This window comes from Onychostoma macrolepis, chromosome 13 (assembly GCF_012432095.1).
Source record: "Onychostoma macrolepis isolate SWU-2019 chromosome 13, ASM1243209v1, whole genome shotgun sequence".
Classification (NCBI taxonomy): Eukaryota; Metazoa; Chordata; class Actinopteri; order Cypriniformes; family Cyprinidae; genus Onychostoma; species Onychostoma macrolepis.
The window spans coordinates 26,167,736-26,195,065 of record NC_081167.1 but is presented as its reverse complement, the minus strand read 5'-3'; the positions used below and the strand labels follow the sequence as shown (position 1 = coordinate 26,195,065).

Sequence of the window (27,330 nt, the reverse complement as noted above, 5' to 3'; positions counted from 1 at the left end):
ATATAATTAATAATCTGAAAGTACAAATATCCATCAATAGCACACTGCCAATCTGAAGCACCCGTGGGTGCCATTTTAACATTTGATGTGGACAGAATGTGGTTCAGTATTGGATATTATTATTATTATTATTTTTTTTTTTTGGCATCAAGCCATCATGGTTCTCAGTGCTTCTTGTTTTTGAATAAATAGCAAATCTGAATATATAACAAATAGCCTAGTCTTTAAAGTTTAAAATGATAAAATAATGAGGCCAGTCAGTGAGGTGATGACTTGCAAGTTTGTTGCAAGTATACAGCGAGGGTAGTTCATTACATAAAACAGACATTTTTAGCACTGTGTGTTAATACAGTATGGTTCATCAGTGTGATTATGATCGTCAAATCTCACCAGCTAAATGAACATACTCTGGGTCACCACCAGAGGGAGGCAAAACACAGAGAGAAACCACACCAACCATGTGCGTTTCCCGAAAGCAACTATGGTAAATTCCGTCGTTACCAATAGAGGTCAGCCGTAGTGGGCTAACGATGTTTTGGGGAAACGCACCCCAGACCAGCTACAAAAAAACTATGGTAGAAACTCAGCCAGGTTCCATATCCGATAATGACATCAAATGTAGGGAATATCCAGTTATTGTTATTGTCTGTATTTTAGTTTATTTATAAGGAGCGTGTATCAAATAGAACCTTTATTGCAATATTTAAATAATATATTAGAAATTTAGTATTAAGAAATTTTGATTTATTATGAAACGAATTGGCATATACATTTCCACGTTAATCAAATTCAAGAAATGTTTTAATTATAGTCTATTTTAAAGGGAAAGAAAAGCACAGACACATCATTCTTCAAATAAAAATGCATTAACAAAGGTCTAATTTCACATGCACACAAAAATAATCATATAAGCTATACTTAGCCTACATAAATACATTTATTTTCTTAGTTCCATTTGTCATATGAGTGATTTTAAAAGTTTTCTCATCAGATTCCTTTTCTCAAGTCGATGCTGGTCTTTGTGCAAGTGTAATTTTCCATGAAGTGGTCATACTATCATCAGTTACGGGGAATTTAGTGTTACAGATTGTCATGGATTGAAATTATTTTATTAAATATCTCAAATGCGAATTTACAATAATTACAGATGCAAAATAAATGTTTCCCACTCAACCATATAAAATATTTATACTGAAAATTAGATTAAAAACTTGTTTCCGGAGCATATTTTTCTTGTCCTGTGTGCTTCCTTTTTGAAAAGCGCGTTGTGATTGGTCAGCTGGAGCCCATGTAACCAATCACAGCGCGCCTACCATGGAGGAAGGAATAAATGCAAGATGGCTCCTCATATAAAACCAGCCGCCTGGCTTCTCTTTTGTGATCAACAAAATTATTTCCCCCCGTTTATTCGATTAAAATACCGTTTTCGGGGAAGTGCTGAGGGCTAAATCAATCTGTACGCTGGCGTAGGTGTTACTCGGCGTCTTCGGGCGCTGTGGGATATATTTAATAAGCGAGCAGACCGATTTTGAGGCAGTGCGCGAGAGATCGGGCCTGTCCGCGCACGCGAACCTGAACCGAACCCCGCGCCCGGATCCAAACCCGAGCAGCTCATATGGCTGTTTCAAGGTGAGTCTGTGAATAAAGGTTGTTTTGCAAAAGGCAAATGTGTCTCCATAGTTGATTTTTCTAATTCTTAATAACTTTTGTTGTATACATTATAAGTAAAATGTATGTCTCTCGAGCTCTTTCTAACGGTCAGCGTTTTAAAATAAGTAACGTTATACGTAACCGAAAACTGCAGAAGCAGTATATCCTCCAACAAATAGACCTGTCAAATTCTGTTATCTCATGCAGTATATCGTATATTAGCAGTCTTTTGTGTGATGTTGCATGTGGGTTATGAATCCAACAGTTTGTGGTCTGCCATTATGACTCTACTTTATCCTGGGAAATCTCCGGTTAATGTGTAAATCCGCGGGTGATTAGTGGACTAACCCCACGCAGTGTCATCCCTCTCTGGGTTGGGCACTGTCAGTAAAGACAGTTTTAACATCCAGACTGACTGAAGTCAGTGCTCATTTCTCCTAATCCATCTCTTCAGTTGATGCAGTAGATTAATGTGGCGTTATATAACGCGTCTGACAGGATGGTGTGAGGGAAGCTGCTAGTAGATGACTATTTTTACACGCAAAAATTATTTTTTAGTAATTAAAATGTAGGCAAAGGCATAAATTAATATGAGACCCTCATGGAAAGCATCTGTTTTTTTTGTAGGTCGGGTCGCCCCCTCATGGGCGACGCCACGTTGATCACGTGATTTATTAGTTATAATAAATGGTTCGTAAACAAATGTAATGCATCCATTAGATAAATATGTGTCCAATGCCACTGGTGCTATTATTTGGAAAGAAAACCCAGCTACATGTAACAGAAGCTTTATTTTGTATAGAGAAAACTTTGTCATAATGAAACTTTCCAAAATCTCATGAAAAAGTAGAAAGTGGATTTCACTTTACACCAAAATTTGTTTGGTGGTCTTTGATCTGAAATTTCTAAAATTCAAGTCAGTCTTATTTGTACACCGCTTTTACGCATTACACACAATATGCATCGTTTCAAAACAGCTATACAGAAAATCATGAAGCTAATGATATCTTCTGATTGTATATCTTCCAGATGTAGCTATATCTGTATGGGTTTGTATACTCATGCAGATTACACCCATAATACTGTATGAATGCAAATAAAGTTGTGTACTGTAAATACTTTACATACATGTTGCTTGGTGATAGTGTAGTTTACATATTGTGACGATGCAAACAAGTAGTTTTACTTGCTAATTAGCACATTGCTTTGTGACTACTGTATGGGAAAGCTTCAGTTTTGCTGCTTAGTATTTGGAGTATTTGTTAAATGAGGAATTTATGTTTTTAAAAAAGACTGCCGTATCATGACCCTTGCAGCGTGTGAAGAAATTGTCCATGCTCGAAGTCTAGTGTGACCGTGGCTTCAGTGATGATTTTATAACATTGTACAACTGTATTGCCAGTCAGATCTTCGTTATGTTAATTATAACATCCAGTCTTACTGTCTCCAGGTTGGAACGGCTGTTTATCTTACTGGATACAGGTACGACTCCTGTTACCCGTAAAGCAGCTGCTCAGCAGTTGGGAGATGTTGTTAAGCTTCATCCACACGAGCTTAATAACCTGCTATCAAAGGTGGGTGTACAGACTAGTAGAATATCTGATTTTGATTGTTTTTTTTTAACACACTCCTCTAGTAGTTTGTAGTCTGAACGGCAAAAACACAAAGAACAACGTGATTGCATTTTTGTACTAGTAGCACGTGTTTGTTTGCACAGGAAGAATGTCTTTCCTAGCATGAAGCGTTTCAGAATGCATGCTTGCCATCTTTATTCACAATGCTCTCATATGTGATGTGAAAACATTTTGTGAACCGCTTAGACACTCTTGAATGTAAATAAATAAAAAAAAGTCTTTTGGCATCATGCTGGCACTTTTATCGTTACTATTATCTACAATGGTTGTAGATGCTGACTGTCTGTCTGAACTAATGGGTTTAACTTTTATTACTTGCAAAATGCCAGTGTAGAGCTAAAGATTGGATTTGAAAAACAAAGCAGAATTGAACCAAGATTAGATTTGCAAAACTAAGCTGAAAGAATGGCTACACCCTCTTACAAAAATGTGATCTGGTGGTTTCAGATGGTATTATAATGGTAGTTTGATATACATGATGTTACTGAATTATTCAGGTATTTACATTTACTTTTCCAAAATTTTTCTTTCTTTCCTTCTTTCTTTTGGTGTAATTCAATGACTGGGTTAATGATTTTAATTGCGAAAAGCCCATAAGATGCTACAGATAAACTTCTTAACATAAGCATTGAGGTAAAGGTTTGGATGGTTACTTATTTGCCTAATGTTTTGTACATTTTGAACAAAGCTGCCCATTGCTGAATTTTAACTCTTTAGATTATTGATCTGTTTCCTTTCCTCTGGGTTCAATACATAGGTTTTAACATACTTGAGGAGTCCAAATTGGGATACACGAATCGCAGCGGGACAAGCTGTCGAAGCCATAGTGAGGAATATTCCAGAATGGAACCCAGCTCCAAAGCCAAAAGACGGTGAGTTGATTAATCCCAGATTGCATTACTAGAGAATTTGATGTTTTGGGATTTTCTGTCTGATATTTACATGAAGGCGCGTTGTTGTGGTAACTAGTTACATAGATTTTTTTTTTTCATTTAATTTTTTTGTGTGTTTTTATCAAGGCTGTTTAATGCAGATCAACACCAGTTTGATCCTGCAGTGGTAATGCCACATGGCACGTTAAAAGCTAACAAGACTTGCACTTCTGTCTAATGATTGTCTTGAGCAGAGAAAGTGCTTTAATGCATGTTGTCTTTCTCAGAGGTGTGTGCAGAAGATATGTCTCCAGAGGACATCTCCTCAGACAGGCTGAGTTTCTACAGGTTTGATATCTCCCGTCTGCTCAAGCACGGAGCATCGCTGCTCGGCTCTGCAGGTGCTGAATTTGAGCTGCAAGAAGACAAGTCAGGTAGGGTTATATCTCTCATATGTGTGTGTTAACACTGCAGATTTCTAACGTTCATGCTGTTATTGTTTGTACTTGGGGGTTTGAGGTTTGTTCAATTTCTCAACATCAACTCCTCCCGCACCTTTTGTACCACAGATGTATATTATCTTAAATGCAACTAGGTCCAGTGGCATGCACGGAGGGGGGCCGTTGGGGCTCGAGCCCCTTCCCCTTTGAGTTCAGACTGTAAAGTGCCCCTGCGGTCCGGTGCCTCTGGACTGCGATTTCTGCCGAGGGTAGGGGTGTTCGATATGACAATTTTTGAAGAATCTGAGTAACCAAACAGTCGCTGGTCCACATTGACTTTGATAGTAGGAAAAAATCCTATGTAAGCCGCTGTGGACCAGCAACTGTTTGGTTTTCCACGTTTTTCAAAATAGCATTTATGTTTAGCAGAAGAAGGAAACTCATTCAGGATTAAAACAACTTTTGAGTGCGTAAATGATGGTATAAAAATAACACTATTTTTATTTTTTGGTGAATTATTCCTTTAATGTTAATAAAACACAAAGAGAAAAATCACTCACTACTCTTGACTGAAAAATGTTAATACAGTTGCTTTAATAGGAATCAATCTATATAGTGTTTTATTTTTATTAGTTCATTCAATTTCTTGAATGCTCCTGCTAAATACACCTATTGTAGCCTACCTGAAAATAAAAGTTTTTTATTTGTATATTATGTGTATTTGTAATGTGTATCTTTTGTTCTCCTTTTTTAATAACAATGATAAAATAATGACACAGATTTTTATCTTCACCCACTTTGGCCTAAATATCCGCAATACTTTTTTATATTTTGTTACCCTTGAAAGCCTTGTCTTTATAGGGAAATTAGTTCGTCTGTAATTCCCGAACAACTTGCAAAATAGAAAAACCAACATGACAAAGAATCGTGATATAATCGAGAATCGTGATATTTATAAAAAAAATAAATTAAAAAAATCATATGAGATTTTGCCATATCGCCCACCCCTAGCCGAGGGGGACGAAACCCATCGCCCAGCCCAGCCCAGCCCAGCACAATCCACAACCCCCACCCCCTCACCCCGGGTCTGCGATTGTGCCCTTGTAACGCCATTTCGCCCCTGCCCCTCCGGAGGTCTGTGCACGCCACTGACTAGGGCGATTCATTGTTGCCTATGAGCAGAAAATGTTTATAACTCTACGTGAAAAAGAAATTTGTATGATCGGATACGGTTAAAGTTGACTGTAATAAGGAAATTAGCAATTGTTCGTTTGACATTCTTTGTTATTGAGGTGGATAAGAGATGTAGGTGATAAGTGTGCCTTTATTTGCATGTCAGTATGGAAGAAATTTGAATAATAGTATGTTTGTCATCTCCATCTTTCCATGCACACCTTGATTTTTCCATTTCATATGTGGTGTTCGTTATTAACTTGTGAATGATCCCTCATTGAGGAGTGTTGTTACTTTTCTATGCATGTGTTTTTTTTTCTTTCTCCTTTTTATGTGGTGGATAGTAAAATGGGTGATTTATTATTGATATTGAGAGACCAAAATATTATAGATGGTTTCGAGCAAACACCTAGAACACCCTTGTTGGTGATGCAGGGCTCCAAACTGCGACCAAAAATATTAATTTGCGAGTGAAGTTTTTGCTGAGGTCGCCAATGGCGACTATGTTATGACTTAATTTTTTTTTCTTGATTGTTTTGCAATCACATCTTTTATGTCCACGTATTAAACTGAGACGATGCGCATCAAAGTTTTAATGGGGAAAAAGAGTTTCAAACAGTCAGTCCTCATCTCTGCCGAAATGCCTGCTAAACGCAGCTCAGTTGTGCAGCGCGAGAGATCAAAATGACGGAGACGTGCAAAAGTGCAGAAAAGCAGTGTCTATTTCATGCACAACTTGAACAAACTTCAACCGGTAAAGCTGTCAGCTGTGTGGATCTTGGCAATATCGTTAACAATTCTCGTTTATAATCATTACTAATATGCAGGGGTGCACATAACTGGTTCGCAGGTCCGCATGCGCGACCAAAATTAAAAATGCGCTGTGTAAATAAGTTCTGACAGCGCATCTACATGGTTGACAGCTGTTAATGCACAATTACCATTTTAGATCGACAAACTGTACTGTATAAGATTTCTATCCAAACTGAAAGCACAACCTAGGCTACCGCTGCCGTTTTCAAAGCAAAACTGTGACATTTCATTCACTGACGCTCTTCCATCAGCAGCGCTAAACCCGGAAGCGCATAATATTTACTTGCCGGCAACCCGCCAAAATAAAAGCTCGCTGATTTTACGTTTGAAAATGATTATAATAAAAATATTAGCATTTTATTTTTGTTTACTATAAAATAATTGCATTTGTATGTAATACTCCCTTATTTTTAAATAAAAGTATTATCACACTTGATTATTTAGTTCATTATTTTTAGTCGGTTATCTTATAAAAAAAAAACAAAATAAAGTGGAATAAAGAAATTTATTAATAATAGTGATAATATTAGAGTTATATTTTATGGGTCACACTACATGCCATAGCCCGTGTGAGGACCAAACCAAATCTCCAGGTTCTCATATAAGGAGCCAGGCTGAAAAACTTATGTGCACCCCTGATTATAATCATTACTAATATGGCTTCTTGTCATCAAGATCTTTAGTCTATATGCTGAGTTCTGTAAATGCGTGAACTTCATATTTGCCTGTTTGCAGCGCACTTGCCATCCAGTAATCACAATAAGCTTTGTGCTTTGTTACTTTTTAATAAACAAAGTATCAGCTTTAACATTCTGCCAAATTCATAAAATAAATACAGTTTTGGCACTCTTTAATGCGGCAGGCGCAATCGCTTTAGCGCCTCAGTTCAAGCGGCAAGTGAACCTATTATATCTTTCTCTATTATAGTATGAAATTAATGTGAATTAATATCAAAAGGTAGGATATTTTATAAGAGAGCCTACACTTATTGAAATGTCTCATGTAATCGCTCATTCTGTGTCAAACTGGAAGTCTTGTAAAGCTTGTAAACATAAGCTCATCAGTCAGCTAGAAAAATAATTATAAAGAGGAGCATTTTGCTATATTTATTCGCTCTTGCATATTAATATTTTTACTTAACCTGTTGTCTACATGATAAAAATGCAAAAACCGACTGGATGTGTGAGAGATTTGACAACATTTCTATAGGATGCATTGAGGAGGAGCCCAACTAACACTGTAAAAAGCGATCAGTTGACTTTTCTTTAAAAAATTGAGGAAACCCATGGCCCGCAAAATCGTGGGGCTATTGCGTTTTCCAGTTGGGCTACCAAAATGTATCACTGCCCTACCCAACGGGCTAACTTAAATACTGTGGGTCCTTAACCTCTCAATTTACTTATTTAAAACTTTTTATGGCCGTAAATTTTATACATGTTAAATGGTATAAGAAAAGTCTTAATTATAATTTCAAGAGGTCTTACAGTTGGGGATGGAAAGACAAGAACCGCGATACAGCTGAATTAAACTTCAAAAGGCAATGATGTCATTGAATAAATATGAGTTTGGTGTCGGGAATATTAACAAGTCCCGCCCATTTGGAGCTGGCTCCAACCTCCGTTTATACCTATCTCGGAGAAGCCGCTATATTTGCTCCTAAAGCGCCAACTTAATGCATAATTAAAGAAATACATTAAGTGAACTTGACAATTCTGAGTTACACTGACAAATAACAGTTTGAAAATGTGTTCACTTTTTATTTTAAGTTGGACCAACTTATTAAATTGGAATTACTTAAGTTCTTATGGTCCATGATATTGGTACAGATTCTGTGTAATAAACAATTCTTTGTGACCGTATATTTCAAGTTGGAAAAGACGTTTAGTTCCCACTTTAAGTGAACCTTAGTTCCCAGGTCATCTACAAGATGGATTAAAATGCTGATAAAGTCAAGAAAAGAGTAGACAAACACATGACTGTATGATTGAAATGTTAAAAAAACAAATAAATAAAACGTTTATTCTGTGGCACCTAAAAAAAAAAATTTCGTTTTTTCTTATAGGAGCCAATGGCTCCTTACTCTATTTTTTTTGTTTGGAGCCCTGTGATGACTTGTGTTTTGCAATTCTTACAAATGATTGCATTCTGTTCTCAGGTGAGACAGATCCCAAAGAGCGTTTGGCCCGGCAGAGGAAGCAGTTACAGAAGAAGTTGGGATTGGATATGGGTGCTGCGATCGGCATGGACACAGAGGAGCTTTTTAATGATGAAGACCTGGAGGATGCTTGTGCTTCCAGTACCAACAGATCACAGCCTGGTAAAAGCCTGGGCTGTCACTTCTCTCGCAACCATTTGGTGAGTGGTGCTGGAATCTCTTACAAATGCCAAACGCTTCAGAAAGCTTACAGTTTTAAGGCTGACATCAGAGGAGATGGTGAATGCCTAAATCACTGCAACTATTGCTCAGCGCTGATACCAGGTGTTAAAAGGCCTTTACTGTATTAAAATGTTCAGTTTTGTTCTCCTCTTCAGCCGGCTGCAGAGCTCATAGATTCAGAGTTTCGTCCAGGCATGAGCAATCGACAGAGGAACAAAGCCAAGAGGATGGCAAAACTTGTGGCAAAACAGAGATCCAGAGACGTGGATCCAAATGAGAAGAGGTAGAGATGTCATGCTAATCAATTTGTATTTATTTCTAAGCTTTTATTGCTTGATTTTAAGCAAAGCCTATAGAAATACAACGACAGTTCACTCCTAAACTTATGAATGGAAGAAACTGCAATGCACAATATGGAGGAATAGTCCTGCCTTCTAAATGAAAGAGCCAATTGCTGATTGGTAAAGTCATTGTGTCACTGCAGCGGCCATTAGAAGCTCCGGTTCCCATAGAAACCTGAGGCTAGACCAGCAGCTGCGCATGCACAGTCAAAAGCGCGTTGTAACTGCGCATGCGCATTGGCTGGTCTGGCCTGAAATACGCTGCTTTTTTTTTTTAACGCTATTTGAGCATAAGAAACAACATTCATGGGACAGTTCATTTCAGATTTTGTTGCTGATTTGAAATATGTAGTTTAATTGCGACTACTTCAGCGAGCAGTTTTTGATTTATTTGATTTTATTCATTTAGATGGGACTTGGTCTTGTTTGAGCTGCCCGGAGGTGTTGCAAATATGGCCGCAGAGTGAACAGACTTTCCTTGAAAGGGACTTTGTTTTAAGTCGATATGACATCAAAATTGACATTTAACTTATTAGCTATTTTGGATATTTTGACTTTCAGAATTGTTTAACAGCCTTGGACAAAGTGGTTGCACATGTTTTGTTTTAAAGATGACAACAACCATGTAACTTTATTGATCTAAACTATAGAGGGAATTTTTTTTTTTTTCTCTCTGTTTTTATACAGAAAACTATGTTGTGTTACACAAAGTTGATTTATTTTTGATCAAAAACACATCAAACAATGTAGGCAGAGGCTTTAAGGTTGCTCCACAGCGTTGCATTTACACAGAAAGCTGCAAAATCACTTCTGAATACTGGGTTATCATACCTGCTATTTCTTTTTTTGTTAGTGGGTGAAAGTAGACATGTTCTAAAACAGCTTTTATGCTTTTCACAGCCACCTTCACTTTTCAAAGATTTGCACTCCTAGAGATGCATTGAAAATCATTTTTGGAATCCGATCATGATGTGCCTGAACACTCCCTGCCCTATAAACAGTGTTTCATGTTGGAGAAGATAATGACTGTTTATGGGGGTGTGGGCGGTCAGTCTGACCACTGCTCTTATGTTTCCTTGCCACAGCAATGACAGTTTTGAGGGAGAGCCAGAGGAGAAGCGCCGGAAAACCACAAATGTAGTCATTGAGCAGCCAGCAACCGACAGCAAAGTCTTAATTGATAATGTTCCTGATAACTCCAGTTTATTTGAGGAGGTGTGAGACATGCACACATGCTTGTTTTTTCTTCCACACATTGAGCTGTTGACATTCAACTGTCAGCTGTGTCTGTCTTTTTTATATATAAAAAGTGTATATAATTTTTTTTTCCTTTTTTTTTTTTTTTTTTCTTTTTCACAGACTCAGGAATGGCCCCTGGAAAGCTTCTGTGATGAACTGTGCAATGACCTCTTCAACCCCTCGTGGGAGGTACTGAAAAACACATTAAATAGAATTAAGCAATTGTAACTAAAATTCGGTTAAAAATGTTTTACAAAATGTGTTCGCTCTAAAATGGCTGCAAGACAAGGAGTGATTATACAAATAATCTAATCATTCAGTGCTTAGGAAAATTAATGGCCCAATAAAAAGTGCATTAAAATATTGCCATATTTCACAATGTCACGTAACTTTTATATTGCCATCTAAATCATTGTGAATATATCATAAATATTTAAAATATCTCCCAGCTCTAGTTGAGACTACATATTACCACAAATGGAGCAGTAAATTATCTGGCTGTCATGTCTGACAGTAATACTTTAAAAATAATTCTAAAATAATAAAGTATTTTTTTTATTGCTATTAAAGTACATTATTTTGTTGACTTTTTTTTTTATTTTTTTAATGAAATTTATATTTTAGCTTTTTTCAATTTTAAAGAAAAAGGTTTTTTTTTTTTAAGTTATATTTTTGGGCTTTTATGCCTCTATTTTTGATAAAAACTGTGTTGACAGAATGGGAAAGCATAGGACCGAGAGAGGGGAGTGGTATTGGCAAAGGACCTCTACACTTCCGACAACCCGCATTCGATTCTGAAGTAGTTGCACTACATGTTGGCGCACTAACCACAAGGCCATTAGAAAATTATTTTTAATAGTTTCAATTCTAGTTAAAAACAATACTAATGCCTGCTGGTTGTGTGCTTTTTGAGACAAACCAGTTTGCATTTACTTGTGAAATGAAGCAATGAAAACTATTATTTGTATGTGCATTTACAGTGAAAGGAGTACTGGTTGGTCAGTGAGCTTTTGTTTGGTATTTTTAGATTCGTCATGGTGCCGGCACGGGACTGAGGGAAGTGCTGAAGTGTCATGGTACTAGTGGAGGAAAGACTGTTGGCAGTACAGCAGAACAGGTGCTCACCAGCTCATTGGACATTATCACTGTCAGAGTTTAAGTTCAGTGTGTGATGTTTGATTCCTTCTACATTCTCAGATGGAGCGACAACAACAAGAGTGGCTAGAGGATTTGGTCATCCGGCTTTTGTGCGTCTTTGCTCTTGACAGATTTGGAGACTTTGTGTCAGATGAGGTTTGTCATCAACTTCTGAATTTTTTTGTATTAACATCTATTGCCCCCTAGTGGTTGAACAAGACTGACATTTGAACCTGTACTTGCGTGTAAATGTGTTGGCGTCAATATTGAACAATTTGGTTTTTTTTTTTTAAAGAAAAAGGTTTTTTTTGGGGGGGTACATTAAAAATGGGCGTTATTTTTAATTAGCGTAAACCTGTTTCTTCCTTAAGGTCTCATCTTGAAGCATTTCTTTTTTTCTTATCTTTCCAGGTGGTTGCACCTGTCAGAGAGACGTGTGCCCAGACTCTGGGTGTGGCCTTGAGGCACATGGCGAACAGTGGCGTTGCCATGACTGTGGACATTCTGCTCAAACTGCTAACTGAAGACCAGTGGGAGGTTCGACACGGAGGCCTGCTGGGCATCAAATACGCTCTTGCTGTCAGACAGGTGGAAAAGACTCAAATTCATATTGGCTGAGATTGAAAGTGACATTCTAGATGCTGCAGTGTGCTTAACTTGTGGTTGACTTTCACATCTTGCTGACCCTCAGGATTTGATTGCTGAGCTGCTGCCCCGGGTTCTTCCTGCCATTACAGAAGGCCTGCTGGATCTGGATGATGATGTTCGTGCAGTGGCAGCAGCGGCTTTGATCCCAGTGGTGGATGGATTGGTTCAATTGCAGCCTGCTAAGGTCTGAGCTGAAAGTTAATTCGAATTAGACAGCTAGTGCAGATATAATGGCCAATGCGGATATATCGAGAGCATGCCTAATCAACAGATTCTTATAATCTTAAAATAGTTTAATATTGGCCAGTTGGTTTGTCACTGCCAGTGTCTGTGCTTACAGCACTCATGTGTTAACTCCTAATTTTTCCAACACATTTAAATCAGTCTGAAGACCCCGATATACTCGCATCCAAGTTCTTTTTCATTTAGTGGTTAAAAGAAAGTGGAAATGCCAATTTCAACTTGAAGACCGCTCTCCAGTGTGTTCTTGATGAACTGAGCTATAGAAATAAACCAGAGAATATTTCAATGTCTAGAGCAGTCCTACCTATTACATAATAACCATGAACCAATGGTAGTTTGAAGGCGTTTACCAGCTAAAGCAAACTTTTCTGGAAAGTTTGCTTTCGCAAGTTGTTTTGAACTCCAGAGACAAATTTCATTTTAGTCTGATTCAGTTTGAAATGGCGTCACGGTTCTTTGGTTTTTGCTTTAATGACATTGGGGCTTTTCACATCTAGCACTTATTTGCAGCAATTGCTCTGGGTTAATGCCTCCATATGTATAACCTGCATGTGTGCGTTATAGGTTCCCTTCATTGTGGACACACTGTGGAATGCCCTGCTGGAGCTGGATGATCTCACAGCTTCGACTAACAGCATCATGACCCTGCTGTCCTCCCTGCTCACTTACCCACAGGTCCGCCAGTGCAGGTGAGATTTCTCTATTGAAATATGAAAAAGCTCTCGTGTTCATTGCTATTAATACCACATTTCCTAACAATGATAAAAGGGAAGCTAAAACCCTGTTTTTCCATTCCCAGCACGCACCAGTCTCTCACGGTGTTGGTTCCTCGAGTATGGCCATTCCTGAGACACACAATCGCTTCTGTTCGTCGGGCTGCCCTAGAGACCCTCTTTACATTGCTTTCCAAAGCTGACACGGTTGGATAATCTGTGTGAATGATTAGCAAAATCAAAATATGCAGTGTTTGACATTTTCAGTTTCAAGTATTTCTTTCCTGTTTTCTGCTCTGATTTTTGCTTTTTCCTCCAGAGTTGTGCAGTGTGGCTGAATCCCATCATGCAGGACATGTTAAGACACATCTTTCAGTCCTGCATCCTGGAGAGCAACCAGGAGATCCTAGAGTTGATACAGAAGGTATTTCTCTCTCTGTTCCACTCCTTGAATTTTTTTGTCTGATTGATATGTTAATTAGTTTATTAATATGTTGATGGTTTTCTAGGTGTGGGGGGAGTTGTTGCGACAGGCCCCGCAGCAGTATGTGGTGGCGGCCAGCTGTCCTTGGATGGGTGCCTGGCTCTGTTTGATGATGCAAGCGTCACACATCCCAATCGACCCCAACATGCTGCTGGAAGTGAAAGCACGCTTAAAGGTAAGGGTGGAGGTCAAAATCTTTACCTGTACTTCGCTGGAATAAAGAAGAAATTTGACCTTCTACTGCATCACACATGCATCTTCAGATGGTTTTACATGCATCGACTACCATATTGTGTTTAAAGAAAATACTTTTGTTCAGCAGCAATGCATTTAATTGATCAAAAGATCAAAAAATGATTAATTGACATTAAAGGTTTTTTTTATTTAAATAAATGCTGTTGTTTTGATGTTTCTGTTCATTAAAGAATCCTTACAAATATAATAAACAGCTTTTCAACATCGGTAATAAGAAATGTGGTTAATTAAATTATAATATTTCACAATACTATTGTATATTCAATCATATAAATGTTGCCTTGGTGAGAGAGACTTTAAAAAAAAATTAAATAAATAAAAAAACCTTAAATTGTGCCAACCCCGAACTTGTACATGTGCTACAAGCTTTCTGCTTGTCCAAAAGAAATAAGTGCAGATATAACTCAAAGAAAGCAGGTTTTACACTCTAGATTAGCATTCACCAGATTGAGAGAGTGCTTTCCAGTTTCTGTACAGTATGCATCAGGCAGTCAGCGAATGGACTGTGGGTGGTCTGTGGGCATGCTGTCTGAGGCTGAGACTAATCCATCCTACAACCTTCACACTTCCCACTCATCCAAAATCAGATTTGCTCTAAGCTTCATTCTGTTATTCTGCAGGAGAAGGCTGCTGGGAAAACCAGACAGGGATCTGTTCCAGTCAAGGAAACGGTCCAGGAGTACATTGGTGGAGCGGAGACGATTGCCGAAGACCATGCCACGCGAGACTATGTGGTGACACGTGCACGTCTAATGGCTTCAAAGTGTGTGGGGGGAAAATTCTTTAAACTTTTTTTTTTTTTTTTTTTTTTTTTTTGTTTCTCTGTGCCATATGTGAGGCTGACTGCTTTTGTGTCCTCCTAGGCTGTTGGGGGCACTGTGCAGTTGTATATGTGACCCACGGTTGAATAGCTCTTCTCAGGAACTCCGGCCTGCCGAGTCTCTAGCACAACTTTTACTGTTCCATCTCAACTCTAAATCAGCCCTGCAGCGGATTGCGGTTTCCATGGTGATCTGTGAGTGGGCAGGCCTTCAGAAGGTGAGAACGGGAGAGGGTCAATCTCAAGTTTATTTTGAAGCATTTTAATGGCTGTTAGTGCTGTCCTACATCACAGGAGTGTGAGCTGTTGTCCAGCGTGGTTCAGCCCCGATTGCTGGTCATTCTCTCAGAGCAACTCTACTACGACGAGATCGCCATTCCTTTTACTCGCATGCAGAACGAATGTAAACAGCTCATAGCGCTGCTGTCTGACGCCCAGATTGACGTGAGCGAACGAATCAACTCCACTGTATTCACCATCGATCAGGCTAATGAGCTGGTTAGTAAAAGACACTAAGAGATACAAAAACTCCAGTTCTAAAGCATTCCGCTTTAATTGTAAGAATAAGGTCTCTTCTCGCCAGTTAATCAGTTACACTGTAATATTAGTAATAATTAATAAGTAGTATTATTGTTGTTACTGTTAAATGTTTACACTAATTATTACTACATGAATAAATAGTAAAACATTGTGTAATACATTTATAATTGTTAAAAAAAGTTTATAGATTATGCACTAACAAAATGTTAAATATTACATTGTTGTTACATTCATAAATAAGAAAATATTGTGTAAAACATAATTTCTAATTTTTATTTGTTAGTTTTCATTTATATTAATAGTTAATAATAATAATAATAATAATAATAATAATAATAATAGAAATATTTAGAAGGTGGTGGTGTTATTTCACATGTGTAGAATTTATATAGATGTAAAAAGGATGCCAAAACTCTGGAGCTCTTTTCCAAAACCATGTGTCTTTTGTAAAGGCAATACCATAATGCTTTGTGATGATCTCAGCAGAAAAAAAAAACCTATACATTTCAGTAAGACACGGGATAGCTAGGCAACTAAGCAGAGCCTGTTATATTACTGTATGCCACACTGAATGAATGTCTCAAATGACTAGTTATTCATCCCCCTAACACTCTCTAGGTCACCACCATCTTCTCAGAATGCACCTCCTCTCTGAACCTCAAATCACGTCAGTTCCAGCTGCTGGACGGCAAGAGGTTGCAGGCTCGTTCCACTGTGTGCGAGACCAGTGCCGAGTGGCAGCAGCTGCAGCTGAGAGTTCATACCTTCACTGCCTGTGCTGTGGTTGGACTTGCCATGCTGCCGGATAAACTCAATCCTGTTGTCAGGCCCCTGATGGAGGTGGCCCGCCGTGAAGAGAACACGCTCGTCCAGGGTTATGCAGCCTCCAACATTGCCCGTCTGCTGCAGCTGTGCGCTGTCAGATCTCCCTGCCCAAATGCCAAGATCGTGAAGAATCTCTGCAGCTCAGTGTGTGTAGATCCAATGCTCACCCCTAGTGCTGCATGTCCTGTCCCGCCAGCCAGCACTCCAGCAATACAAGAGAGCAGTAAAGGTGAGGGGAAGACCTCCTCTCCAATTCCCATATTTTCATTGGCTATATGAAACGTGATCAGAATTAATTTGTGCGTAAATTGTTTGTGAAGTATCTCAATTTAATGCAACATCTTAAGTGAATTATTTATAAACAATTTCTACTAATTAATTATACTTTTAAGGTCCATTGTGGCCCATTTAAAATTAATTTTATAAAAATTTTTTTTTTTTAAAAGCAAAATTGCAACAACCAAAAAAACCCATAGTTTTTGTAAGGTTTTTTTTTTTAAATTATCTTGGCAATCATATTTGTTAATCATATTGATAATGTCCAGAAAGAAATATTTTGGTGCATCTTATTTAATTTGCATGCTGTTGTTTCGGGGCTTTTAGAGGTGTTGTGTATTTGATCTATCCTGCAGCATCTGTGGCCGAGAAGGATGCAATGCATCACATGGTGAATAAGACAAAGGGCATCATCACCCTTTATCGGCATCAGAAAGCAGCTTTTGCCATCACCAGTAAGAGAGGACCCACACCCAAAGCCCCCAAAACTACTAACAATGACCTGCCCCTCGGAGGCAGCATTACCACAGAAACGGATGAGGTATTTACAGCGTTACAATTAGCAGCTTTACTTTGTTCTCTTCAGTGATTTTCATATGAGTCTGTGTAATCCTAACCTAGAGCAAGAAGCCATGTCTTATCCAGAGGAGAGGGGCAGAGTTTTGCTTGATGACAGTTGCCAGGCATTTCGGTAAGGAGTTGACCAAAACTTTGCCATATCTGTGGGAGTCCATGACCGGCCCGCTGAGGAATGCGCTGGATGCTCAGGGATTTGGTATGTCTGCTTTTACTTTGTTCGTAACCTTTTTTTGTTACCCCCGTGGAGTTTTTGATTTAAAATGAATTGAGATTTGTGAAAAGCTCTCTACAGTTCAGATGAATGTTTCTTAAAGTAGCAGTTCACCTAAAATAAAAATTGTATTAAAATGTGCTCCCCTTCAAGGCATCCATTGATGAACAAGTGATGTAATGCTACATTTCTCCAAACCTGTTCCAATGAAGAAACAAACTCATCTACATCTTAAATGGCCTGAGGATGATTTTTTTGTTTTCAGGTGAACTGTTCCTTTAGTAAATGCTCTTCTTGCTCCTCATTTGGTGTTTGTTGCAGATTCCAGCCAGTTGCTGAAGCAGGGAGACCCGGTTGCTCAGGAGCTTGTGAACTCTCTGCAGGTGCTGGAGGTCACAGCAGGAGCCATGTCCCAAGACCTCACCCCTTTAGTATGGGCACACTCACACGTACAACATTCAAGAACATCTAGTATGACTGCATGAACAATGGCAGTTTTAACCGGTCTCCTGTTGCTTCTATACCTGCAGTTGATGGAGCAGTTGCCTCACCTTTGCACCTGTCTGCAACATCCATACACAGCCGTACGTCACATGGCCGCACGCTGTGTGGGCGTGCTCACCAAGATCGCTACTATGGAGACCATGAATGTGTTCCTGGAACATGTGCTTCCCTGGTTGGGTGCTATTGATGACAACACCAAGCAAGAAGGTGCCATCGAAGCCCTGGCCTGTATCCTCTGCATTTCACAAATGAAAATCAAGCTGTTTTCTTGTTTTAAAAATGCTTTTGTATTTCACGTAGGTGTTCAATTATAATTAGTTAGTTTGGTTTGTGAAATTCTTTTTGTGTCTCTGACAACTCTTCAGTAATCAACAACAACAATTAACAAATGCAAACAAACCGTACAAACAGTAATGCTTCCTAAATTCTTAGAAACAGAGTAAGGCTTACCACAACTTTAAAATGTATTAAAATAGGAAACTGTTAAGCTGTATTTCATATTACTGTTTTTATTTAATTTTGCATCAAAAAAATGCAGCCTTGGTGATCTTAAGAGACTTCAAAAACATAAAATCTTACCGACCTCAAACTTTCAGACACTAGTCAGGGCTCTAGACTCATTCTTCCCACTGGTCTCACTCTTGCAACTAACTTTCTCAGTTGGTCGCACGAGCACATAATTTGGTCGCTATTATTATTATTTTTTTCTTTGCTACAACATTTGATCAATGCAAGCTGATTAACTTATCAGAGTTTATAGTTATATGGTAGCGAAAAAAACATTCAACCCGTTCTGAACAGGAATTCTTTTTTTTTTTTTTTTTTTTTTCATGAACTTTCACTTTCAAATTCGCGATCTTGGGGTCATGTTTTACAAGAAAAGATAATTGTCTGTTTTGCTTGCATCTATACAACTTTCACTTTTTAAGACTAAAACGAAAGATGGATTCATTGTTATTCTTAATTAAAAAGCTCAACAACAATAAAACAGTACGCTAACAAACTAGCTTGCATAACATATAACAAACGAGGCATGGCGTAGGATACATCACATGCTGTATTATATAACGACTAATAAATTACAGAATGTTTAGCAAACACTGAGGAATCAAATCAATAATAATATTAAAAAAAATTAAGGAAAGCCTCCATAGCTTAGCATGAGGTAAACAGCAAAGATAACAAGCTTTTCAAAAGGAAAACGAAAAGTAAAACTAAACTGTCTGTTGCGTGTCTTTTTTTTTTTTTTTTCTCCTATAAGAATACCAACATGTTCACCTTCTCTGGTTTAAGAAGCGGCCTTTTACTTTAGCTTGAAAACCAAATCCTCCATTGCGCTCCATCTGTGGTGCACACCTTCGCGCTCGTGCTGACACGGCGAGTATAAACCAGGTTCTACACCTGAAGCACTCACGTTGAAAGCGCAGTGCGCGCTGTATGAAGCAGACGCTTTGGAGCTGCGCAGACCATGCACTCGCGTATTCTCAAAAAATGGTTGCAAATGCAGCCATTTTGGTTGCAGTCTAGAGCCCTGCTAGTGTACAAACACTTGGTGTATACAGTGGTGTTCAGAACACAAATATTATCCTGAGCACAGTGCCCAGGTGTGATGGAGCAATTAGATGTGGATATTGTGCCCTACATCGTGCTGTTGGTGGTCCCTGTGTTGGGCCGTATGAGTGACCCCTGTGACAGCGTGCGATTCATGGCCACGCAATGCTTTGCAACCCTGATCCGACTGCTTCCTCTTGAGGTGAGCAATCAGTAACGAGCATAGTCCAGCATTTATGCATCTCATACTTTCTAATAATGCAAGACTTTCAGCTAAGAGTTTGAAGTGAGGGATGTCGAGGCATGTCTATTCTCAGTATGGTGGAACTAATCACTTCGTTGCATAACTTCTGTGCAGCTATTTTCCTTTTCATCTTAGTTTTTTTTTTTTTTTTTTTTTTTTTCCCTTTCAGGCTGGAATCCCAGACCCGCCGTCTATGTCTGAAGATCTAATTCGACAGAAGGCCAGAGAACGACACTTCCTCGAGCAGCTGCTCGATGGAAGGAAACTGGAAAATTATAAGATTCCTGTGCCCATCAAAGCAGAGCTCAGGAAATACCAGCAGGTGTGTTTGCTTTTTACACTTCTGTGGAAGTGTCTTTATTTTTAATTGTATTTTTTGGCAAATCCAGAGATTGAAATGAGGCTGATAACTGTAATTAACAAAAAAGTCTGACTGCATAAATTGTTGATTTTATTTAAAAAAATTTTTGAATCCGGGTTTGATTCTGAAGTTCTTCCTGCTGTCTTTTGTAGGATGGAGTGAACTGGCTGGCATTTTTGAACAAGTACAAGCTTCATGGGATCTTGTGTGATGATATGGGTCTGGGTAAGACCCTGCAGTCCATCTGTATTCTGGCAGGCGATCATTTCCTCAGGTACATCCCAAACCAACTTCATACTTCCTAGAGCTTTGCAGCATTTCTATATGTGACCCTGGACCACAAAACCAGTCTTAAGTCGCTGGGGTGTATTTGTAGCAATAGCCGAAAATACATTGTATGGGTCAAAATTATCCACTTTTCTTTTATGCCAAAAATCATTAGGATATTAAGTAAAGATCATGTTCCATGAAGATATTTTGTAAATTTCTTACCGTAAATGTATCAAAACGTCATTTTTGATTAGTAATATGCATTGCTAAGAACTTCATTTGGACCACTTTAAAGGCGTTTTATTGTCTGATCCTAACAAACCATACATCAATTGAAAGCTTATTTATTCAGCTTTCAGATGATGTATAAATCTCAATTTCGAAAAATTTACAATTAAGACTGGTTTTGTCGTCCAGGGTCTCGCATAGTTATAATATATGACTTTATTTGACCCGCTAAACGATGTTGCTGCATGTGTGCAGGGCTCAGGAGTACGCCAGGTCAAAGCCTCCCGACTGTTGCCCTTTGCCCTCCATAGTTGTGTGTCCGCCCACCCTGACAGGACACTGGGTGGATGAGGTTGGGAAGTTCTGCTCTAAAGAGTATCTCAATCCACTGCACTATACTGGCCCCCCTACTGAAAGAGCATGGTACCATCATAAGAAATCACCTGTTAAGTAAATATAGAGTTGTTGCCCAGTTTAAAAAATTGAATAGGAAATGCAGTTTTCTGTTTCGCTCTATGCAGGTTGCAGCACCAGGTGAAGAAACACAATCTTGTTGTTGCCTCGTATGATGTCGTTAGAAATGACATTGACTTTTTCAGGTAACAACTCCTTAATTACGTTTATCATTCTCAGACTTCATATGCAGTGGGATGAAAGAAAGCGTCACTGTTTCAATGTTATGTTCTCATACAGGGATATTAAATTTAATTACTGTATCCTTGACGAGGGTCACGTCATAAAGAATGGAAAAACCAAACTTTCTAAAGCGATCAAGCAGTTAACTGCCAACTACAGAATAATCCTCTCAGGAACGCCCATTCAGGTGAGAATTGAATTGGCTTGTATATGTGACCCTGGACCACAAAACCAGTCTTAAAAAAGTCTGAATAAATAAGCTTTCCATTGATGTATGGTTTGTTAGGATTGGACAATATTTGGCCGAGATACAACTATTTGAAAATCTGGAATCTGAGGGTGCAAAAAAATCTAAATATTGAGAAAATCGCCTTTAAAGTTGTCCAAATGAAGTTCTAAGCAATGCATATTACTAATCAAAAATAAAGTTTTAATATTTACGGTAAGAAATTTACAAATTATCTTCATGGAACATGATCTTTACTTTAATATCCTAATGATTTTTGGCATAAAAGAAAAATGGATAATTTTGACCCATACAATGTATTTTTGGCTATTGCTACAAATATACCCCAGCGACTTCAGACTGGTTTTGTGGTCCAGGGTCACACATGGTACTGTTCTAAAGCTTGGGGTCAGTAAAAACAATATTGACAAAGGAGAATGTTAAGATGACATTACTCCAGTCTTCAGTGTCACATGATCCTTCAGAAATTGTTCTTTTGATGCTTAAGAAACATTTCTTATTGTCAGTGATTAAAACAATGATTTTTTTTTTTTTTTCCAGAATTCATTAATGATTAGAAAGTTCATAAGAACAGCATTTATTTGAAATATAAAGGCATTTAGGTCCGTGTACTTTTGCGTCCGTTCGTTTTTTAACCCAGAAATGAAATACGGAAAATGCGGTTTCTAATATAATGGTTCAAACTCTGATGAATAGAATAAGCAGGAACAAACTAATTTTCATTATTCAAGATTCCTATTTCATTAAAAATCGTAAAAATGAGAGGGCTCTTTTTTTTTTTTTTTTTTTTTGTAATGTATGTAAATGCTAATTTCTACCTTATTTGAGTGTTTCTATACAGACGCACTCTCTCGCGCTACTGATGTAGCTACCATAATTGCTTTATGAAAACATTTAGCTTCGACATATTTATGATCTTAATTTTTCATGCCTAAAAACATGTATGAAATACACATTAGATAGCCCATTTCTTTGGAAATAACTGTATCCTGGACAAGTTCTACAGGAGAGGGAACGAAACAAAAGCAAGAGAAAGTCAGTTAAAGCAAAGACAAGGGACTTTGGTTAAAGCTAGAAATAGGATAACTGACATTTTATGTTGATTTCCTGAGTGGCCATGCTTTTAGTTCAGTTCAGCTCCCCGAGGGGGAAACGTGATTTCTTCCGAGGGGAACGCTAGAGCCCTGCATTTCAGCCTGATGGCCCCGACTTTTTTACGCTTCTAGGGCCGGGCTTCGATCGGGCCTATTTTCACGTCATAGTTCAGACGCGGGCCGGGCCTCGGGCCTGTTTTAGGCTTCTCCTTATTTTTATATTTTAGACATCCATCAATTAGTGATGAAAAAAATTGCCGCGCTGGTGAAAACAACACGAGACTGTGCTGCAAGTCGTGATGATTTAGGCTATGATCAGCCTGCCGGTCTGCCGCTGGCCGCTTGGTCGTTACTTTAAGAAAGAAAAAACTTATTTAACGGACAAAAAAATGCTCCAAAGGTTTTTCTAAATTAACTTAGCCTAATAAAAAAACGAAACGAAATATAATCACTTTGTCATTACATACAAAACTGAACTATTTTAATAGCTGAAACAGTGGGCTATTATAATCTGATTTGGGAGAAGGGGGAAAAAAGACAATGATTTCAGATTTTCAAATGATTTCAGAAGCACCCTCAGTGATTTGATTCAGGAACCAGGCCTGCCTGTATCTGGAGATTATAACTTTATATATTTCTATATTTACCCCATATATTAAACCGTGTGTAGCGCTCTAACACGATATAGCCTACTGTACTTTGAGCAACCATGCATGGTCCTCTCCGATACCGTGACCCAGATAGCACACAAAATTTTGAATAAATTATATCGCAGTATATAATTTCATGATGACAAAGTTCCCAGGATTCTGCTGTGTCTATTTTAAAAATCATATTTGTATTAAGTCTCTGCATTGTTGCAAAGATGGCTCTAGTTCTCAACTGAACGTGCAGGAGAAGCATTACTAAATTTGGCCAAAGAAAAACTGTTAAAATCGACATTTTTCTATATTTGTGCATTTTTCAAATGTTTATTAAAAGTGCAAAAATTCATTTAAAAAATCTGAAGTCAATTTTACTTTTATCGGGTAACATTTTGTGTACGTTTCTAATTTCAGTTTTGGTTTTCAGTGTAGCATTTAAAAATACAATAACCGTTCTTTTTTTTCTTTTTTTGGTCTGGGTTAAAAAACGAAAAACGAATGGACGCAAAAGTACACGGACCCATTTATAATGTTACAATCTATCACTTTTGGAGAATTTAACGTCTTTGCTAAATAAAGTAGCCTTTTCAGTTATTTAAAAAAAATCTTACTGACCAAAACCTCATGATAGTGTTTGCTGACATGTACATGAATTTTGGCTTAAAATTTGACAAGCTAATGCCTGTACTTGTGTTTTTTTTTTTTTGTCTCTGTAGAACAATGTTCTGGAGTTGTGGTCTCTATTTGACTTCCTGATGCCAGGCTTTCTTGGTACCGAGCGTCAGTTTGCTGCCCGCTACGGGAAGCCCATCCTCGCCAGTCGAGATGCTAAAAGTTCCTCACGCGAACAGGAAGCAGGTGTGATTTTTCACATCTCTCGGTCTCCTCATTGTAGGACCACAGACTTCTCAGTCTGAAGCTTTTCTTCCACCTTTTTTTTTTTATGCTCTGTACTAAGGGAATCACTTGAGACTGAACCCTATTTTGAGACCATGAAGGTTTTTTTTTCCCATTGTGACTGTTTCAGGTGTTTGATTTATGAAGCCGCTCTTAGTCGTTTTAATAATGTTGCTATCTTTGGTCTAAACTAATGTGTTGATGTGTGCTTTTCAGGTGTGCTGGCAATGGAAGCGCTGCATAGACAGGTTCTGCCCTTCTTACTGAGGAGAATGAAGGATGATGTGCTTCAAGATCTGCCACCCAAGATCATACAAGATTACTATTGCAACCTCAGTTCTCTGCAGGTACTAAACACAAACACGGGTTGTTTATCAAGGATGTGGCTGGTGATTACAGCAAGATTCTGTGATTTGCATTGCGTGTCGGAGGGGATCTGTACAGTGCCACTACAAACTGTGCATAGTTCACTTTAGCTTTTTTGGTAGCAATCACAAAACATTAGAAACCCTTTAGTTAAAATGAAATAAGGGAATTATTATTATTTTTTAAATATTAGTGACATAACTTTTGTTCTCACCTGTGCCTGCTCAGGTTCAACTGTATGAGGACTTTGCAAAATCTCGCGCAAAGGTGAATGTGGATGACGTTTTTTCCACAACAACGTCTATGCAAGAGGAGGAAGAGAAACCCAAATTAAAGGCCACTGGACACGTCTTCCAGGTAGATCCCAGGAAGTCTTATAAGAGCACAAGATTATCCTCCTCTGTCGAATAGTCTGTAATGTTCTTGTTGGATGTTTCAGGCTCTGCAGTATCTGAGGAAGCTGTGTAATCACCCAGCACTGGTGCTCACCCCTCAACACCCAGAGTACAAACACATCATAGAACAGCTGATCAGCCAGCACTCCAGCCTCAGAGACATTCAGCACGCCCCAAAACTCTCAGCCCTCAAACAGGTGCGTCCACTTATCTGTACTACCAAAACATGCCCTTGATATAAAGTAGAAATGCTTGACTTTATTAGTTTAAGCAATAAATATCTGCCAATGTTTTTTTTTTTTTAAATGATCAAAACCAGGCAATATTAGTGTTGTTTATCAATATTGTTGTGGAGAAGTCTTCTGTCTTGCAAAATAATGCTCAGGTGGCAGATTTCCAGAAGTCAAAGTCAGACTTTATTGCAAGACAACAAGGCCGAGATGCCTGAAGAACATCTGGATCTGTCTCTGTGCAGACTACAATCTTTGTACAATTTTGTTATCAATCACTGTCCAATGAGCGCCCAGACCATTCTTAAGATTCTTAATTCCCAGTACTTGCTTATTATTTTTCATAACACTTGCTTTCATTGTAGAAAACCACCTAGTCTGTTTTTCAAAAGATAACTTCAAAGCAAATTCATTAATTAATATCAGCCCAGCCAATATTTGTGTGTATGTATATGTATATATATATATATATATATATATATAAATTTATTATTTAATTTTTTTTATCTAGTGCAAAATACGAACACGCAACAGTAGTAACAGCAGCGTGTGTTTATTTTTGCTGTACTCTGTAGCTGTTGTTGGACTGTGGACTGGGTTCTGCTGGAGCAGCTGATGGCTGCACAGAGGCTGTGGTGGCCCAGCACCGAGTTCTGATCTTCTGTCAGCTGAAGAGCATGCTGGACATTGTGGAGCAGGATCTGCTCAAAGCACAGCTGCCCTCCGTCACCTACCTCAGGCTGGATGGAAGCGTTCAGGCCGGCCTCAGACACTCTATAGTCTCTAGGTGAAACAGCCAAATTACCCTGGAAATATTTCATCTCGTGGGCAGATCGATTTTGGGTCACTATATGGGTTTTCTTTGTCCTTCTACAGGTTCAATAATGACCCGTCCATAGATGTTCTGCTGCTCACTACCCATGTGGGTGGGCTGGGTTTGAATCTGACTGGAGCAGATACTGTGGTGTTTGTGGAGCATGACTGGAACCCCATGAGAGACTTGCAGGCCATGGATAGAGCTCACAGAATAGGACAGGTATGGAAGAATTTTGCTTTTTTTTTTTTTTTTTTTTTTTTTTGTTTTGGTCTGTTTTAAAGTTTGTTTTTAGCTGTGCTTTTTTTTTTTTTTATATTCTCCTTTAAGTTACCCAATTCAGTATTCTTCTCGATGACATATTTCCACAAAAATCACATTCTGACATTATTTATACTAAATGTTACAAAAATAGGGGAAAATCATATTTTTGGGCCACATTTAAACTGTGTTTCAGAAACGTGTGGTGAATGTGTATCGTCTCATCACACGGGGCACACTGGAGGAGAAGATCATGGGTCTGCAGAAATTTAAGATGACCATTGCAAATACAGTCATCAGCCAAGAGAACGCCAGCCTGCAGAGCATGGGCACAGAACAGCTGCTCAACCTCTTCACACTGGACAAGGTCAGTCCTTACAGGCTGTTGCATGCATACAAAACACCATCCCATGAGGCAGCGCTGCCCTAAACGCTGGTTTTCCACATGAATTTCTGCACAAACATTAATTTAATACAAGGGAAAGACAGAAATGCACATTCATTCTGATGCTTTGTGTTGATGTTTAGGCTAATAAGGCAGAGAAGAGCGAGGCGGCAGCGTCATCCTCTGGTAAAGCCAGTATGAAGTCTGTTCTGGATGGGCTGGGCGACCTGTGGGACCAGCAGCAGTACGAGAACGAATACGACCTGGACGGCTTCATGCACTCACTTAAATGAGCCCAGATCAACATGCACAACAAAACCAGAAATGACTTGAAACCGTCTGATTGGTCAACGGAGAGATGTGCGCAAGCACTGTAGCTATCGGCCTTAAACACTCCAGTCTAACGCTCGTCACAGTCTTACAGCTCTTCCTGTAGGTTCTTACAATTCGCTCGAGATTTGAGATCTAAAACTGTCTGTTATTAATGTGTCACTGGAGGAAGTCTTAAAGCTACTCTTACAAAGTTGAGTGTACAGATGACAACATTTGAACCTCAGGATTTCCAGAACTCACCATCAGTATCCGTGATGACAGTATTTCAGAACTGAATGAAGGGAGCTGGTGAGACGAGAACTGGAACGCACTGAAACGCTTCCGCGACCGCGTAGAATGACTGTATCGGTTCATCCAGACCACTAGGAGGCGCTTGACTAACTCCTGTAGGATTATGAAGGGCTTGTAGCTGCTGCTCCATCAGAAATCTTAAAAAGAAATGCACTGAGATCTTTAGGTACAGCTGGAAGAGCAGCAGGACAATGGCCTCGGAAACATTGTAGAGTTTTAAAAGACAAGATAGAACTAAATATTTCTGTTATTTGCCTTTTTGGGTAAGCTGGTAGAATTTTAATAAATTCTAATGAGCTCTCTTTAAAA

At 38.6% G+C, this 27,330-nt stretch overlaps 1 protein-coding gene across 1 annotated transcript; it reads left to right on the top strand.

Moving 5' to 3' along the window:
• The first annotated feature begins 1,328 nt into the window (after positions 1–1,328).
• Positions 1,329–27,330, top strand: btaf1 (BTAF1 RNA polymerase II, B-TFIID transcription factor-associated). Its single transcript, XM_058795569.1, has 38 exons — positions 1,329–1,629; positions 3,101–3,224; positions 4,042–4,156; positions 4,444–4,590; positions 8,738–8,937; positions 9,115–9,242; positions 10,386–10,515; positions 10,660–10,728; positions 11,567–11,656; positions 11,737–11,832; positions 12,088–12,264; positions 12,368–12,508; positions 13,132–13,256; positions 13,367–13,487; positions 13,600–13,704; positions 13,790–13,939; positions 14,640–14,782; positions 14,883–15,057; positions 15,134–15,337; positions 15,998–16,433; positions 16,837–17,021; positions 17,102–17,255; positions 17,592–17,701; positions 17,801–18,002; positions 19,379–19,527; positions 19,739–19,891; positions 20,083–20,204; positions 20,684–20,851; positions 20,950–21,027; positions 21,122–21,251; positions 23,766–23,907; positions 24,163–24,293; positions 24,541–24,669; positions 24,752–24,904; positions 25,513–25,724; positions 25,814–25,973; positions 26,209–26,379; positions 26,541–27,330. Exons 1-38 carry the CDS (start codon positions 1,616–1,618, stop codon positions 26,688–26,690), a joined length of 5,589 nt encoding a protein of 1,862 aa, XP_058651552.1. The 5' UTR covers positions 1,329–1,615; the 3' UTR covers positions 26,691–27,330.